General features: G+C 44.3%; 1 protein-coding gene across 3 annotated transcripts in view; it reads right to left on the bottom strand.

The window, feature by feature from the left end:
* Positions 1–3,082: 3,082 nt before the first annotated feature.
* The window catches only part of Thap4 (THAP domain containing 4), a 39,192-nt gene continuing 25,913 nt past the window's right edge, over positions 3,083–16,361 (bottom strand). For all 3 annotated transcript variants that reach the window (XM_038340679.2, XM_038340680.2, XM_038340681.2), the window contains 3 exons: positions 12,184–12,293; positions 10,675–10,778; positions 3,083–3,372 (listed from right to left, as the gene is read on the bottom strand). In XM_038340679.2, the coding sequence (XP_038196607.1) occupies positions 3,253–3,372; positions 10,675–10,778; positions 12,184–12,293 (334 nt within the window). In that variant the 3' untranslated portion in view covers positions 3,083–3,252. The remainder of the gene's footprint in view (positions 3,373–10,674; positions 10,779–12,183; positions 12,294–16,361) is intronic.

The raw sequence follows: 16,361 nt of genomic DNA, 5'->3' as shown, positions 1-16,361 counted from the left end.
CTGTGGATGCTGGGATCTGAACTTGGGTCCTCTGGGATAGTAGCAGGGTGTTTTTAACCTCTGAGCCATCTAGTCCTCCACCTCGTTTCCCCCCACCTTGTTTTTGGAGACAAGATCTCTCACGGAATCTGAAGCGTGTCCATTTGGTTGGACTGAATGGCCAGCAAGCCCCAGGGCTCCTCCTGTCTCTCTACTTTCCCAGCACTGGGATTATGGCCTATTGTTAAAATTTCTTCACATAGGGAGACACAGGCAATCCCTTCTCCGAAGGTCCCCCATGCAAATGTAGGCATGATTCTGACAAAATTTACTCTGATGAACCAATTACTTTCTTGGGCTTTCTTATGGCACATAGGTGAAGTTATTTTCAGGGAGTGGGCACTCCCTTGTCTCGGCAGACTGTACCCGGAAAGTCTTTACCCAACAGAGGAGGGCTTTCCTACAGCACAAAGATGAAGCCCCACTCCTCGAGTCTCAACCCACATATTCTAGCCCCTTCCAGAAGTCATGGGCAAGAAAATGCCCTTGCTTTGACTGCTGACAGTATGCTGTCCTAATTGGACAAGTAGGATACAAAAGACAGTGACTGCCAAATCTTGTCAAGACAAGGCAGGACAGTCCTTCAGAAATCTTGCTTCCTGGAAAAGTCTGTAGAATATCTAGGCCTTTTGGCTGAAAATGGATGCCCCAATGCTGCAGAGGAACTTTGGGTGACTATCCAGGCAGCCAGCTGCTTTTGTAATTTCTCATACTTTTTGGAAGTTACTTGCTTGGACTTCCTGCTTACTCAGCTAATTTTATTTCTACCTTGGGTCTCTGAGAAAGTTGAAAACTAGATAGCTATAGTTTTCTTTGTTTATAAGACTCAGAAAAGAAATTCACTAAAGAAGTACAAAGTGTGTAAGTTTGAAAAACATCAAAAGATAGTTTTAGATGATAATGCAAGTTATAATAGAAAGTAAATTAGATACAAGACTTTGGACTCACCAAGATAGGATAGATAATGGAGCATTTTCTCTGACTTCATCAAATGCAAATGGACTAGACATCGTTGATGTATTTATTGCCCATATAGATTATATAGTTACTGTACTTATTGTAAATAGTTTCCTCATATTAGTTATAACCTTTTTATATTAAAAAGGGGAATATAGTGATATTGTTTATGATTTAACAAATAATGCTTGTTCATATATAACAGGCTTGTATATAATAGGTGGGATATAACACTTGTATATAACAGGTGGTAGGGAATGGGTGGCTACTCAGGTGAAGGTCTCCCCACCCTCCCTATCCTTCCACGATGGGGAGTACAGTCAACAAGCCCAGATGGGATGCCCCTTGGCCAGCGGGCAAAGCTCGACTGTTTAACTCAGAGAATAGTCACAACACAGGAATATGCTGCCACACACACTTTTTGCACAGGTGCTGTTTGTGTGGCAAGAGCTTTACTGATGGAGCCACCTCCCCAGTCCCACATCTATATTTGTCAATGTGTATGCCACAAGCTAATGTCGTTTTGGTCTGCATTCTTACCCTTGTGTCAGAGTAGCTGGAATTGTGCTAAGATGATTTTGCTCAGGGTTTCAGGTGCCAGTCCATCACGGCCAGAAGGGTTTGGTGAAGCAACTCCCACCACAACCACCAGGGAGAAAAGCAAAGGGCATACCGAAAGGAGCCAGGACGAGATAGAGGCCCTAAGGACACACCCTAACCTATTTCTTCCAGCTAGGCTCCCCCACCTACCGCTCACCACTTCCTAATAATGCCACCATATGCATGATCCATCAAGTGATTAAGCCCTTGATTAGGTCAGAGTCCTTATGATCTAAGAGTGTCTGGAGACTCTCTCTGACACACCCAGGGGTGCGTGTCCTGATCCCTTAGGTGTTTCTCAGTGTAGTCAAGCTAACACTTCATTGCCACGAGGAGGTCACGGACTCCGCAATGTAACTTCACATATTGTCTTGGGGAAAATAAGAGAGAATAAATGTGAAATGACCTCCTGGGGCCAGGGCTGGGGCTCAGCTGGTGAGGTGCTTGTCTACCGTCCGTGAAGCTCTGGGTTTGACCCTCAGTCCCGCATGAAGTCAGGCTTTGTGACACACACTTGTAACACAAACATTTGGGAGGCAGAGATAGGATAATCAGGAGTTCAAAGTCATTCTTGGCTACATAAGTCAGGTTAGGCTTCATGAGACCTTGTTTCCAAAACAGAGTTTTTGTCCATGAAAAGACATGAAAGTTGAGTAGCCCACATGAAGAACCTGTGTATTTCTAGGCTTTATTTCCACCCACCAGAAAGATCCAGGGCTCTAGGACCTGAGCAGACTTGGGTCTGAGGCAGGCAGCCCCAACAGGTTCATAGATCAAAGACTCTTTTGGCCTCTAGGGCATAATTTGAGTCCTGGATGTCTGCCAAAGCAAAAGCAGCACCTGACTGAAACTGTGTGCAACCTTCTGCTGGGTGTCCACAGACACTGCAGGTACTCTCACCCCAAAGCACAGACCCAGGGAGAAAGCACCAAGTACCAGCTTCATGGCCAGGGGGCTCAGGGGCCAACTCAGCCAGCTCTGGAGGGAACATCTGAGAAAATCCCAATCACGACAACCATAAGTAACAGAACAGGGTAGCCAGGCTACTGAGCTTATGGTCACACACGCATGCACACACACAGAACTTCCGAGTAGCAGGTTGAGAGTCAGGGTAGGTTGCTGGGGTTAACTGTAGAAAGTCCTGGATTCCACCTCCAGTATTTGGCGGGAGTGGGGGGGGGCAGGGAGAAGGAAGGAAGGAAGGAAGGAAGGAAGGAAGGAAGGAAGGAAGGAAAAAGAAATCTCTGTGGAAGAGGCTTAGGGGTTAGAGGGCATTATAAACACTATAGTCTTTGCCTAGCATGAGTTAGATCCTTAGCATTGCAAAAAGCAAAAACAGAACCTGTAAAAAGTAGGTAGGAAGGGGAGGAAAGGAAGGAAAGGAAGCATGTAATCCTTTCTTAAAGAAAAGTCTGGAAAACAAACTATCAGCAACAGATGAAAAATGTACAGTCTACACAGTGATAATATTCAAAATCCTCAGCCATAAAAATAAAGGCCTTTTATTTGGTTTTCTATGCCATTACAAGATCATCTGGACAACAGTTCGGTAAGATCAGAGCCTGCGGCCACACCGTGTCTGCATAGGATGTCTACTGAACTGGGGGCTAGATGCAGGAGCCGGACTCCTCCCCAGGCTCCGGGAGCTGCTCCAGGTTATGGGGTCACCTTCTTGTAGGTAACATGAAGATGCTGAGTCATTGGCTGTGTAGTGGTTGCCATAGAGACTGTCTGTTCAAGTTTGCCTTCAGAATTCAGTCTGAATTTTCGAGTAATCTGAGTAGAGAACAAAACAAAGCACTTAAGTTTTATACCTTCAAAATTATTCAATAAAAACTGGGTGTGGTGGCGCAGGCCTAGAATCCTAGCATCAGCAGGCTGGGACAAGAGAACGATCTCAAATTCTAGGTCAGCCTGGCAACATGAGTTCCACACTAGCCTAGGTTTTGTTTTGGAAAAAAAAATACTGCACAAACACTGGAGTGTCCGCCTGTGTCAGCCACTGGTCACAGGCCTGTGAGCAGGGCAATACCCCCAGTGGTTAAGATTCTGGGCATGAGCCACTATGGGACACACCAGCCGCTTCCCAGCAGTGAGCTATTGTTAGGGCTGTTAATATTTGATGGTGTTCTGCTGGCTATAATCTCCCACTTCCACCTGAGCCATCGTAAACCATATCAAGTGTGTTCTTGGAGGACCGGGCAGCACACCGGTCCACTACAGCATATGGCTCTTCCCGCAAGAGCATGGGTAGATCCACAGTCCATGTGTGTGGAAGGCTGTGGGCAGGGTGACCACAGGAGAGATGAACGTCTAAACTCTAAGTGCCAATCACTTCACTGCTCCAGGACCATGGGCTACCTCTGCCACACCCATTACTGGGACTCCCAACCCTTTTGCTGAAAAGAAGACAAAAATGTCAGTCATTACAAGTTTAGTTAGAGGGGCTGAAGACATGGCTCAGTGGTTAAGAGCACTTACTGCTCTATCAGAGGACCAGATGTATACACAGACACAGAGACAAGTAAGTTTAAAAACAGAAAAACAAATCAAGTCTATTTAGGGATTGAAGAACTATTTCAGTTGGTAGAGTGGTTGCTTTCATGCATGAAGCCTGGCTTATATCCCAGCACTGAATGAACTGGATGTGGTGATGCATGCCTGCAATACCAATACCTGCCCAATACCTGGAGGGAGAGGTAGGAGTATCATGAGTTCAAGGCCATCCTGGAATGCTTGAGACAGTCCAAAAAAACAAAAAAACAAAAAACAAAACAAAACCCCCAACTCCCCCCCGCCCAAAAAAAACCCAAAAAGTTCTTTAAGGGAATCAGGAAGCACCAAGGACACAAGGAGGAGAGAGGTGGAGGTGGCTCCTGGCATAGCCCTGCTGGCCCAGTGAGGATCGGAGGGCTTTCTTAGATTCCAACTCTGTCTAGCTGAGAAAATAACTTGGCTTCCACTGGACTCCCAGTCCCGCTTCGCACACGAGCTGGGGCCAAGCCAAGCAGAAACAGACCAGTGAGTCCGGTCCAAGAACTCTGTGATGAGGGGACCTTAAGCAAAGTCTCAAATTATCGCTTTAACTTCTTTTTTTCCCCTTGAGACAGGGTTTCTCTGTAGTTTTGGAGCCTATTCTGGAAACCTGCTCTGTAGACCAGGCTGGTCTCAAACTCACAGAGATCCGCCTTCCTCTGCCTCCCAAGTGCTAGGATTAAAGGTGTGCACCTCCACCTAGCACTCTTTAGCTTTTTATGCTAGAATTAAGGGAGAAAAAATCCAGGAGAATAGGGCAAAAGAAAGTATGTAAACAGAAATACGAAGAGATTGCCTCCCAGCAGGATGCCCACCCTGAAGTTATGCGGAGACATCAGAGAAATTTGGCACATAACTAGGACTGGAAAATGGACAGTAGGAAATGTATTGACTAAAGCCTGGGGAGAGAAAAAGGAAGATGGGTGAATGCAGAAGAGAAACCATGGAAACTGAGACAGGACAGAAAGACGGGAAACTAGATGGCTCAGGAAGGAAAGCTTTTTTACCTCAGGGTCTGGTACTTGGCTCCCGATGGCTGAGCAGTAAGGGCTTCAACACAGCCAACAGAATTAAAACGAGGCGAACAAGCTGAGCACAGCATGCATGTCTGCCACTGAGGCTGAGGCAGGCAGATGCATGGCCAGCCTGGGCTACATGGAGACAGTTTGTTAGACAAGCTGGGGAGTTGAGAGCGGCCAAGCACAAAGGGCAGATAAGCGTCACTTTCCATGGGTCCTCAGTCCTGAAGTGTTTAACCTACAGTTCCATTGCACAGCTAAGGCCTTCACCCTGCAAAGTCCTTTCCAAAGGACACTGAAGTAGATTAGGAAGGACAGACACACAGACTTTACTACCCAGCTCTTAATAATGAATAGAAAATCCAGACAAAATTAGGAAATTAAGGGTTTTCTGCAACATAATAACTCAAGTAGATCTAACAGATCACACAGAGTGCTCTAACCAACAGCAGTTACACACACTCAAGTGTTTATGTGACATTCTATAGGGCCAACATTAAGTTATGCCACAAACCAGGTCTTTTATTTTTCTTCTGGCTTTTCGAGACAGGGTAACAGCCCTAGCTGTCTTGGAACTCAAATAAACGTTACTCAGCCAAAGAGATCCCCGGGTCAGTCACCTTCCCCAACATCAATCAGCCTCCCACTGCGCCGATCTGGGACTGATTTCTGTGTCTAGAGCTCTACCCAGACTCCAGCCCAGCTGTCACTGCTCCCTGAGACCCAACAGGCCCGCGACTCAAAACCAAGCATCATGTGGCTGATCCACTACCTGACAGCACACAAAGACCTCAACACACACCCAACAAAGGTGTAACCAGATATGCACACCAAGAAACACCACAAATAGAGCTCTAGATGCTTAGATCACATCCCCCAAACACAAACATTAACACCCAAGACAGTTGTCTCCTCTGGAAACCAGCTCCCTAGAGTAGTGTTTCCTAATTAAAGCAATGGAGCTGAAGCACAAGAGGGGACTTCAGATGGCACCCGTGACATACTCATGGACCTTAAAAAGGATATGCACGGGGCTGGAGGGATGGCTTAGTGAGTGAGAACTCTGTATGCTCTTTCAGAGGACCCAGGTTCACTTCCCAGCCCTCACATGGCGGCTCATACCTGTCCGTAACTCAGTTCCAGGGTTTCTGACACCCTCACACAGATGTACATGTAGGCCAAACACCAATGAACATAAAATAAACATCAATGAACATAAAATAAATTTTTAAAAGAGGATATGAATAAATATCTCAGTGAAGACTAGAAAAACACAAGCAACTACTTGAATGAATTAATGAAAACAATTCAAGGCATGAAAATAGAATTTAACAAAGAAATAGGATCACTATAGAAAAGCCAAACTTAATAAAACTCACAATGAAAAACTCAGGAAGCCAAACAAAAAGCTGAGATAAAAGCCTCACCAACAGATCAAACCATGTAGAGGACAGAATTTCACATCTGGAAGACAAGACAAAAGAAATGGATAGCTCAGTCAAAGAAAATATTAAATCTAAAAAATCAGGCATCAAACATTCAGAAAATCTAGGACACTATGAACCCCATAAACAATAGTTATAGAGGAAGAAAAAAACCTAGATCAAAGGCATAGAAAATAGTTTTAGCAAAATCATAAAAGAAAATTTCCCAAATCTATAGCAAGAGGAGCCTATCGAGGCACGAAAGGCATACAGAACACCAACTGATCAGGACCAGAAAAGACGGTCTCCACTACACATGGTCAAACACTAATGTACAGGACAAATGCAAGGGAAGCCGGGCACTGGAGGTGCACACCTTTAATCCCAACACTCAGGAGCAGGAGGCAAGCGGATCTCTGAGTGTGAGGGCAGCCTGGTCTACAGAGTGAGTTCCAGGACAGCCAGGGCTTCATGGAGAAACCCTGTCTCGAAAACAATGACAACAACAACAAGGTGCAAGGGAAAAAGACCAAGTACATATAAATGCAGGCCCACTGACTTATCAGTGGAGGCTCAGAAAGCCAGAAGGGCCTGGATGGGTGTTCTATAAACTCTGAAAGACCATAGATACAAACCCAGACTACTATACCCAGCAAAGCTATCAACCACACTAGAAGGGAAACAACCCATGATTAAAAAAAAAATTAAGACATTTCTGACCACTAATCCAGCTCTATAGAAAATAATAGGAGTAAAACTTAACTCTAAAAGTTAGGTGAACTACACCCAATAGAACACAAGGAAAAAATAATAACAGAACAGGAAACCCAAATAAGTTTTGGAAGAAAAACAGAACTAACAACAACAAAAACATTAATAGGAATTAATAAGCACTACTAAAAACTCTCAATTTTTTATATTTATGTATTTTATTTTATGGGAGTTTTGCTTGCATGTATGTCTGTGCATCATGTACATGACTGGTGTCCTTGGATGACAGAAGGTGGCACTGCATCCTCGGGACCTGGGTAGTTATAGATGGCTGTGAGCCACCATGAGTGCTGGGGACCAAACCATGCCCTATGCAAGAATGGCAAGCACTTTAACCACTGAGCCGCATCTCCAGCACCAAAAACTCTGACCTTAATTCCCCAATAAAAAGACACGAACTAAGAGACTGCATTAGAGAACAAAATCTCTTTTTACTGCCTCCAATAATCATAATCAATGATAGATATCACTATCTATAAGGGGGCGGGAAAAGGAACTCCCAAGAAAACAGAACTAAGACATAAGCAGGTGTGTGTGTGCATCTGACAAAATAGATTTCAAACCAAAACTAATCAGAAGAGATAGGGAAGGACACTACATATTCATTAAAAGGAAATTCACCAAAAGGATGTTACAATTGTAATCCCCTTTGCACCAAACACGAGAATACCCAACTTTATAAAAGAAACACTACTACAGCTAAAATTACATACTAGTCCTCTCATAGTGATGCTATGTCAAAACCCTACACTCACCAATAGAGAGGTCATCCAAATAAAAACTAATCAGAAATATCAGAGCTAAATAGCATCATAAGTCAAATGAATATTTATTCATTTTATAGATATTTACAGGATATTCTACCCAAACACTGAAAAATATATTTCCTTCTCAGCAGTCCACGGAACTTTCTCTAAAATTAATCACATATTAGGACACAAAGCAAGTTTTAACAGATAGGAAAACTGGAATAATGTTCTGCATCCTGTCTGACCACCATGGATTAAAACTGGGTATCAGCTACAAGCGGAGTACAGAAAGGAAGCTGAACAACTCACTACCAGATGAAATAGGGTGCAGACAGAAATCAAGAAGGAAATTAAACATTTTTATATCGGACAAAAATAAAAATACAACACACCACAATGAAGGCAGTTCAAAAAGGAAAGTTCATAGCATTAAGCACCTATATCAAAAAATTAGAGAGCTTATATTAATAACCTAACACACTTGAAAGCTCTAGAAAAACAAATAAAATCATGGCTGAAATAGAAACAAAAAATACAAAGATCAGTAATAGTTGATTCTCTGGAAAAAAAATTCAGTGAGATCAATAAACCTTTAGCCAAATTAACCAAAAGAAAAAAGAGAAGACCCAAATTAATAAAACTAGGAATGAAAAGGGAGACATTATAACAGACACTGAAGAAATGCAGGAAATCATAAGGGACATACTTTTAAAAAAATCTGAATTTCATCAAATTGGGAAACCTAAAAGAATGAAAAAATTTTTGATACATATGACCTACTAAAGATAAGTCAAGATTAAATAAACAATTTAAACAGATACACAACTCCTAGTGAAGTAAAAAAAAAAAAAAAAAAAAAAGCAAAAAAAAAAAAAAAAAAAAAAAAAAAAAAAAGCAACAAAAAGATCATAGTATCCAGGACTGGCAGCAGGAGGATCTCTGTGAGTTCGAGGACAGCTTGGTCTATATAGCGAGTTTAGGGATATGTAGAGAAACCCTGTCTCAAAACAAACAAAAAACCTGTAAGAAAAAAAAAAAGGCAAGGTAAAACAGATACGTTGATAATGGAATAGAAAAGAAGAGAAGACCCACACATAACTCTGCATGCCTACAGAATTTTTATTTTATTTTTTAGGCTTTTTGAGACAAGGTATCACTAAGTAGCTCTGGTTGTGCACAACTGTGGACCAGGCTGACCTTGAACTTACAGATCACAGACACTCTACCTCCCAAGTGCTAAAATGAAAGGTTTGAGCCACCATCCCCAGCCTGATTTTTGACAAAGAAACAAAAAACATACACCGGAGAAAAGACAGCATATTTAACAAATCATGCTAGTCAAAGTGGATAACGCAGACAGAAGAATGAAAATAGATTCAAGTCTATTTTCACAAAAGCCAACTCTAATGGATTAAAGATCTAAACGGAAGACCAATACCTTCAATGTGATAGAAGAGAAAGGAGGAAATTTACCTTAACTCATTGGCACAGGAAAGAACTTTCTAAACAGGATTCTGACAGCACAGGCATTAATAAGTAGAATTTCATGAAGCTCTCAAAAGCTTCATCTAGAAAACAAATAACTAGCCAGATAGTGGTAGCACACACCTTTAACCCCGGCACTCGGGAAGCAGAGGCAGGTGGATCTCTGAGTTCAAGACCAGCTTAGTCTACAAGGAGAGTTCCAGGACAGCCAGGACTACACAGAGAAACCCTGTGAAAAACCAAGAGAATAAACAGGTAGAAAGACAAACCATATGTTCATATGAGCATGGTCTAAGAGATACACAGCACCTTATCAACCACGTGAGGACAAGTTATTGAGCAGGCGGGTATCAGAACATACCGCATCACACAGAAAGGCAAATGTGACAGATTAAAGGTCTAATGGAGAGAAGCAAAGCCACAAAAGCACAAGAAAAGGAGGTAGTATTTTTATTATTAATTATTATTATTTTGAAGTAGAAAACGAATTCCTAAGTAAGCGCCTGAGTCCAGATGTGATAAAAGAAATACCTGGGCAGATGGCATTATAAATTAAAGGCACCTGACTGGGGCCACACTAGCCACACAGGGAACAGACAACAGTTGACAGCCACAGCACATAAAAACCCTCCTATAAACCAACAATAGAATCACAAACTACAGAAAACCCAGCGTAAATGGAATAAACAAGGTAATTTAAATTTACAAGTTAGAGAGAAAACAAGAATGGAAGTAAGCAGGAACGAGTCAGGCAATGCTACCAGTTTCACTGTGAAGCAATCTACCAGGATCTCCCTTCAAAACGTACCTACCACTTTGGCTCAGTAATTTAGGAGACATTTATCCAATAGATCTGGATAGATCTAAAAAAGTATAAAGCACAAATATAAAGGGATATTTGTGACGGAAAAACAACACACCTGAAAGGTATAGGGACCAGGCATTACAGCAGGGATCATTCACCCCATGGGAGGGTGTGGAATGAAGACAGAAAGAGCTGGAGACAGCAGTAAGGAACTCCGAAGTCTGTCCAATGGTGTGGTACCACCGCCAAGTGCAAACACTGGGAACAACTGAGAGGGAGGTCGGGCTCACCTGCTCCACATGGGGCTCCTTGGCAAAGGAGATCCTGGAGATGGAATGGGATGAGATACAGAGCTCGTGCCCGTTCACTTCACCCTCCTCAACTTCCACTATACCTGTAAGGGAGGAGCAGTTAGTGTGGTGCCAAGGCACCCTACCTTCAGAAGCACTGTGCGGTCACGGGAAACCTTAACTTTGCTACCATCCAGGTACAGCGTTTCTTCTCTCTCCTCTGAAGTTATTCTTGCAGGTACCAAGGAAGAGACTCAGAATCCCCCATCCCCTTGTGTGTGTGTCTGTTTACTCGTGTGGGGGTCAGAGGTTGACTTTGAGTGTTTTTCTCTCTTACTTTTTTTTGGAGACTAGTTCAGTCTCTCACCCTTTTGCTAGGCTGACTAGTGGCTAGAAAGTGCACTGCCTGTCTGTGCACTCGCAATGCCGGTTTACAGGTGTGTCGCACTGTTATGTGGGTACCAGGGATCTGGACTCAGGTCCTCATGCTCACACTAAGCTATCTCCCCAGCCCCCATGCCTGTTCTTGAGACTGAGTCTCATTATGCTGCTTAGGCTGGTCTGGAATTCATGGAGTTAAGATCCTCCTGCCTCACCCCTTTAAGTAATGGGGAATACAGGCCAAATGCTCAATGGAGGGTCACCTCTGCAAAGGTGCCTGAACCCCAGTCCTCCAACTTGCATGTCTCAACAGGAGTAGTGCTACCCTGTGCTGAAGAAGGAGCCACAGATGACGGCCCTCTGGCTTCTGCACACTCCCATGTCTGACAGCGCCTGGCGCCAGTATCACTCCAAGTTAGGTAATCCCGAACAGGAGTGAGACTGGACATGGTCAAAGTCACACAGGCTGTCAAGTGAGTTCTAAGACATCAGCTTGTCAGACTTCCAGACAAAGACCATGTGGCCAGCTGGCCTGTTCTTGCCAGGATCTGTCTGTCCTTTGGGCATATATTGTGCTGGCACAGGCAAAATACCAAAACTAAGACTGAGCTAGGAGGAAGGCTGAAGTCTGGAGAACTGTTATCTGCACCGTCCCGACAAGACATAGCCACAAGCAGAAGCACACTTAAAGCCATCTGAGACGACTGCTGTAACATGAGGGGGCCTGCTTCTTGGGGTTTCTGTCTTGCCCGGTACCCCAAAGCTGGCAAGTCCCAGAGAAAATCACACAAATATCTCCATAAGTTATAAAACTGATTGGCCCATTGGCTCAGGCTTCGTATTAGCTCCTTTAACGTATATTACCCCATTATCCTTAACTATGTTAGCCACATGGCTCGGTACCTTTCTCATCTTGCTCCTTCCGTGATCTGGGCAGAAGTAGGAGGAATGGGCTTCCTCCTTCCCAGAATTATCTGTTGTCATCGCCCCGCCTCTACTTCTTGTCTGGTTGACCCACCTATACTTCCTGCCTGGCCAATCAGCGTTTTATTAAAATACATGATTGGCAGAATACAGATAATTCTCCCGCACCAGCTGGCCAGCAGGCCCTGGTAAGGGGCCCCGTACCTGTGTTCTGGGCACTGACAAAGGCCACCTTGTTGGTGTCAGGCTTGAGGCGGATGAAGCCACACTCTCTGTGCATTGGTTTGTGTGTGTCTGGATGGAAGGAGTTGAACCTGGAAGGGAAATCAGAGATGTGAAGCAGACACAGGACCTCAAAAGGCTGCCTCACAAACCTTGCTGTTGCAAGGCTTCTCCTCTGGGTGTGACATGATCATCCCATGCCACCTTGGAGATCACCTCAGCCTCGTAGTTATGGCAACGGAAGAAGTAAAACAGTGACAGCTAGGCCTATGAAAATGGTGAAGTGGCTTTTTGCTTCTCGCTGCATAGCCCTGGCTGGCCCGTAACTCACAACCTGCCTCTGTCTCTCAAGTACTGGGATCAAAGACATAAATCGCTACATCCAGCTAATAATAGTTTTAACACTCCTAGCAGAAGGGGAGCCATAGGTAGTAAGACACATAACTAACACTGAGACATTGGGGGTGGTGGGAGGCATTCCTCAGGATGGCTTTCTTGCTCCATGTTGACCTGAAAACAGCCGAAGGACTAGAGAACAGTAGTCCTGGGGAGCAGCACGTATGGGACAAGGGTCCAGCAGGCTGTGATGGCAGCTGAGTGACTGCTACTGCATATAAGACATGTGACCAAAATTAGGACGGCTGCCCAGTAAGACCTTGCTTGTGTCAAGTAAGAATTACGATGGGAAGGGTCATACAGCCATTATTCTCCATGTTAGTCCTGATTTAGCAGGTAAATTAGATACGAAGATGAGTTAAAAGAGTTGCTGGCTCACCACTTCTTGTTGCTGGGGGACGGGGGGGGGGGGCAAAACATAAAGAGCACACATTAGATCCGTGTTAAATAGTCCCTCCTGTGAGTGATTAAAGACCTTGAATCCCATGGAAGAGTCAGCCAGTGAAGAGGAAAAGATAAGGTAAAAATGACAGAAGTTACAGCTCAGTCCAACTTCTTATCTATGGGAAGGGAAAGTCTACAGTTCAGCAGGCAGACTGGATGCACAGAAAATCAAGAGTCTGGGAATACTTGGAACAGTCTACGTTGGGAGCGACTTCTAAGAAAGAAGTGAGAGTGGTCTGGAGAGATGGCTCAGAGGTTAAGAGCATTGGCTGCTCTCCCAGAGGTTCTGAGTTCAATTCCCAGCCACCACATGGTGGCTCACAATCATCTATGATGAGATCTGGTGCCCTCTTCTGGCCTGCAGGCATACATGTAGACAGAATACTGTATAGGAAGTGAGAGAACTCATAACCTGGTTTGGCTCTTAAGCCTGTGGAAGGAGAGTTTAACTGATCAATATTACCCATCCCTTCTTGGAACAAAGGCTGAATAACCTGAGACAACAGGAAGGAAATCAGTTCCTGGTGGACTGGCTCATGTCATTAGGACACTCAGTTATCAACAGCGGAGGGCCCCATGAATCAGAGAGGAAGGACAGAAGCCACTGAGGAAAAGTAGAGAGAGGTGGTGTATGGAGCCAAGTTCACTGAGCAGGAAGGGACCGTTTTTTTTCTATTTAAATAAGAAGGTGACTCTGCAGGGACCCCGGGAATGGGAATGGAGCTCTAGTTGCTTAGCTGAGCCCCTTGCTGGGTGTTATCTTTACAAAGTAGAAGAGGTTTTGCTGAATCTGGGTGACTTAAAAATGGCATGTAAATTGGGCCCTTAAACTGTTAAAGCAATCAAGAGGAAATGAAGGAAGAATAAAGCAGATAAGGGAGTTTGTCTTGTCATCTGAAGGCACATATGACAAGATTTGTGTCAAAGTGAAATTCCTCAGGAAAAAAAAATGACAGAAAGTCAAATGCTATTCTAGTGAGCATCACAGAAAGCATCAACGACAAAACAGTGCAGACAGAAAACACGAAGTTTGTTGATGATTGCCTACTCCTGTCCCAAGTAAGCTGTGCACATTTCTCTCCTGCAAGAAGACAGGTTAGACTACTCTAACTATGGAAGCTATTCACCTGGGCTGGAATTTTCATGACAGCTTATGCAGTTGAGGGAGAGGCAATGGCAGTGGTTACTTCCACAGAGCCCAGAGTCTGGCTGGCAGACCCAGGGAGCCAACTCAAGTGTCAGGTGTGAGAATGCAGACATGAGAACAGCCCTTCTCCCCATTGGCTCTGAACTGTGCTGAATAGAAGCTAGCCCATCAGGAGAGGAGAAATGCTTATCAGCACGATGGCAACAGTGCCCAAGGATCAAGAGGCAAAACAGTTCAAAGAGAATAACTGGGCCGTAGATAGCTACATAAAGTACTATCTTCTCTGTGCCATTATATCCTGTGTGCTTGCTTGAGGATACAGCTGAGACAAGTGATGGAACTGCTCCCATGCTGTGTTGGCCCTCACGAACACTGCTCTTTAGTATCCTCTTTCAGCTGCTCACCCCTGAGATCAACTCAAACTAGCCTGGAATGGCTAGTGGTGCCTACAAAAGAGCTTCATTACATAGGTGGTGTAACGCTATAGAATCAGCAGTGAGGAGCCTAAAGAGCAGATCCTGCATGGATGGAGAAAACATGCCAAAAGCTATGAGGCTGTCAACTAAAAATCTCAGGGCCAGGGTAGGTTACTCCCCTAGAAGTTGTTTGTCAGGAAGAACCCCAAATCATAAAGAGTACTGTCATCGCTGTTGGTTCTAAGTCAGAACTAGATGGCTGGATCTCCCCGATGAAGACACTACAGGCTTTGGTTGTGGAACATGGACAAATGAAGCTGAACTCAGCTGGAAGCTCCTGTGCTCACAGCTTTGCTGCTGGGGAGAACAGCCAGGAACAGTCCTACTGTAGACTGAGAGCCACACTATCAGACTGCCACGCAGGTTGTGCCCACTGGCACAATAGTAGCAGCAACTATTATGAGTGCAGCCAGCAACTTTCCAACTGTATTTAAGGCTGTCCCCACAAAAGAGAATTCACATCTGGTAATGTAAGTCAGGACAAAAGACATGGCTGGGAAGGCTGGGAAGGCTGGGAAGCCTAAGGGGGGGAATTTCATTTTTGTCGAATGGATGTGTATAATTATCACATGATCTTCTAAATATTTGTGTTTATGCCCACTGTTTATTACTACTATTGGCCTTGGTTGTGGAGAGAAGACTTCCTACAGTGGTGGTGGTAAGGTGTAAAGATTCATGGTTAAACTGTTGAAAATAATAATGCCCATCTAAGTGACATAGTGATCAAATGCTTTAAAAAGGAGAAAAAGAGCTCATACACACATCACCTTTCCAAGGTTAAAGGAATGTTGTAGAAGAGGAAGCAAAAAAAAAAAAAAAGTAAGACCCGGAGGATAGGGGTCTGATGTGCTATGCTTTTCTCTCAGGCTTTACATGTTTTCCTTGTTCTAGAAACCATGGCAACAAAATACGCAGAACAACATGGCGATGGCTAGATCTGTGGTAACCGAGCTGTCAGTGCTCTGCAGCACAGGACCTCTGCCTGGATTCCACACATTACTGCCTCCCGTCCACTGACAGGTGCAAGTGACCGGGAGATGCTTGAGTATACAGAAGTGGAAGGTTGACTAAAAGGGAACTCTATGATGCTGCTTCTATGAGGCTGCTATCCATGATGGGGTGTACTCTGTGGTAACTTAGCTGTCTGGGGGCCACCTATGCTCCTATAAGTAATCTCTCACCCATGTCCCATAAATATGCCCAACAAATTCACTGGTTCACCAAGTCAGACCCTGGTAGAAGCCTGTTGTTGATGCCCTAGCTAGAGCGAACAGTTCATGATCCCCAGAAAAGTCATGCAGGATTGCAAAAATCCCTGTGGAAGGAACATCAGCAGGGTCTCTGCAGGGACATGAATTAGTCTGGTCAGAAGGGTTCCTCTGACTCTGATCTATCTGCCAGCCCCCAGCACCACCCTTTCATTTCCTGTTAACTCTTCCTAGATGACCAACTCTTAAAGACAGGAAATCGTGTGTGTGTGTGTGTGTGTGTGTGTGTGTCTGTGTGTCTGTCTATTGCTGGGCCTGAAGCAGGTACTAGCCGTCACACCTCTGACCCAGAATATAATAATATGGAGTATCAGGTCTTTTAAGCTTGTGTGTTTCAGTTTTCAGTCTTAGGCACTGCTATAAACACTATAGATAATTAAAGTAGAATCCTACCTTATCAGAACTTTTCTCTCTGGAATTTTTTTTTCT

This window comes from Arvicola amphibius, chromosome 8 (genome assembly GCF_903992535.2).
Source record: "Arvicola amphibius chromosome 8, mArvAmp1.2, whole genome shotgun sequence".
NCBI classification, from domain to species: domain Eukaryota; kingdom Metazoa; phylum Chordata; class Mammalia; order Rodentia; family Cricetidae; genus Arvicola; species Arvicola amphibius.
Note: the sequence above shows the minus strand (reverse complement) of the source record. Positions and strands in the feature narration are given on the sequence as shown.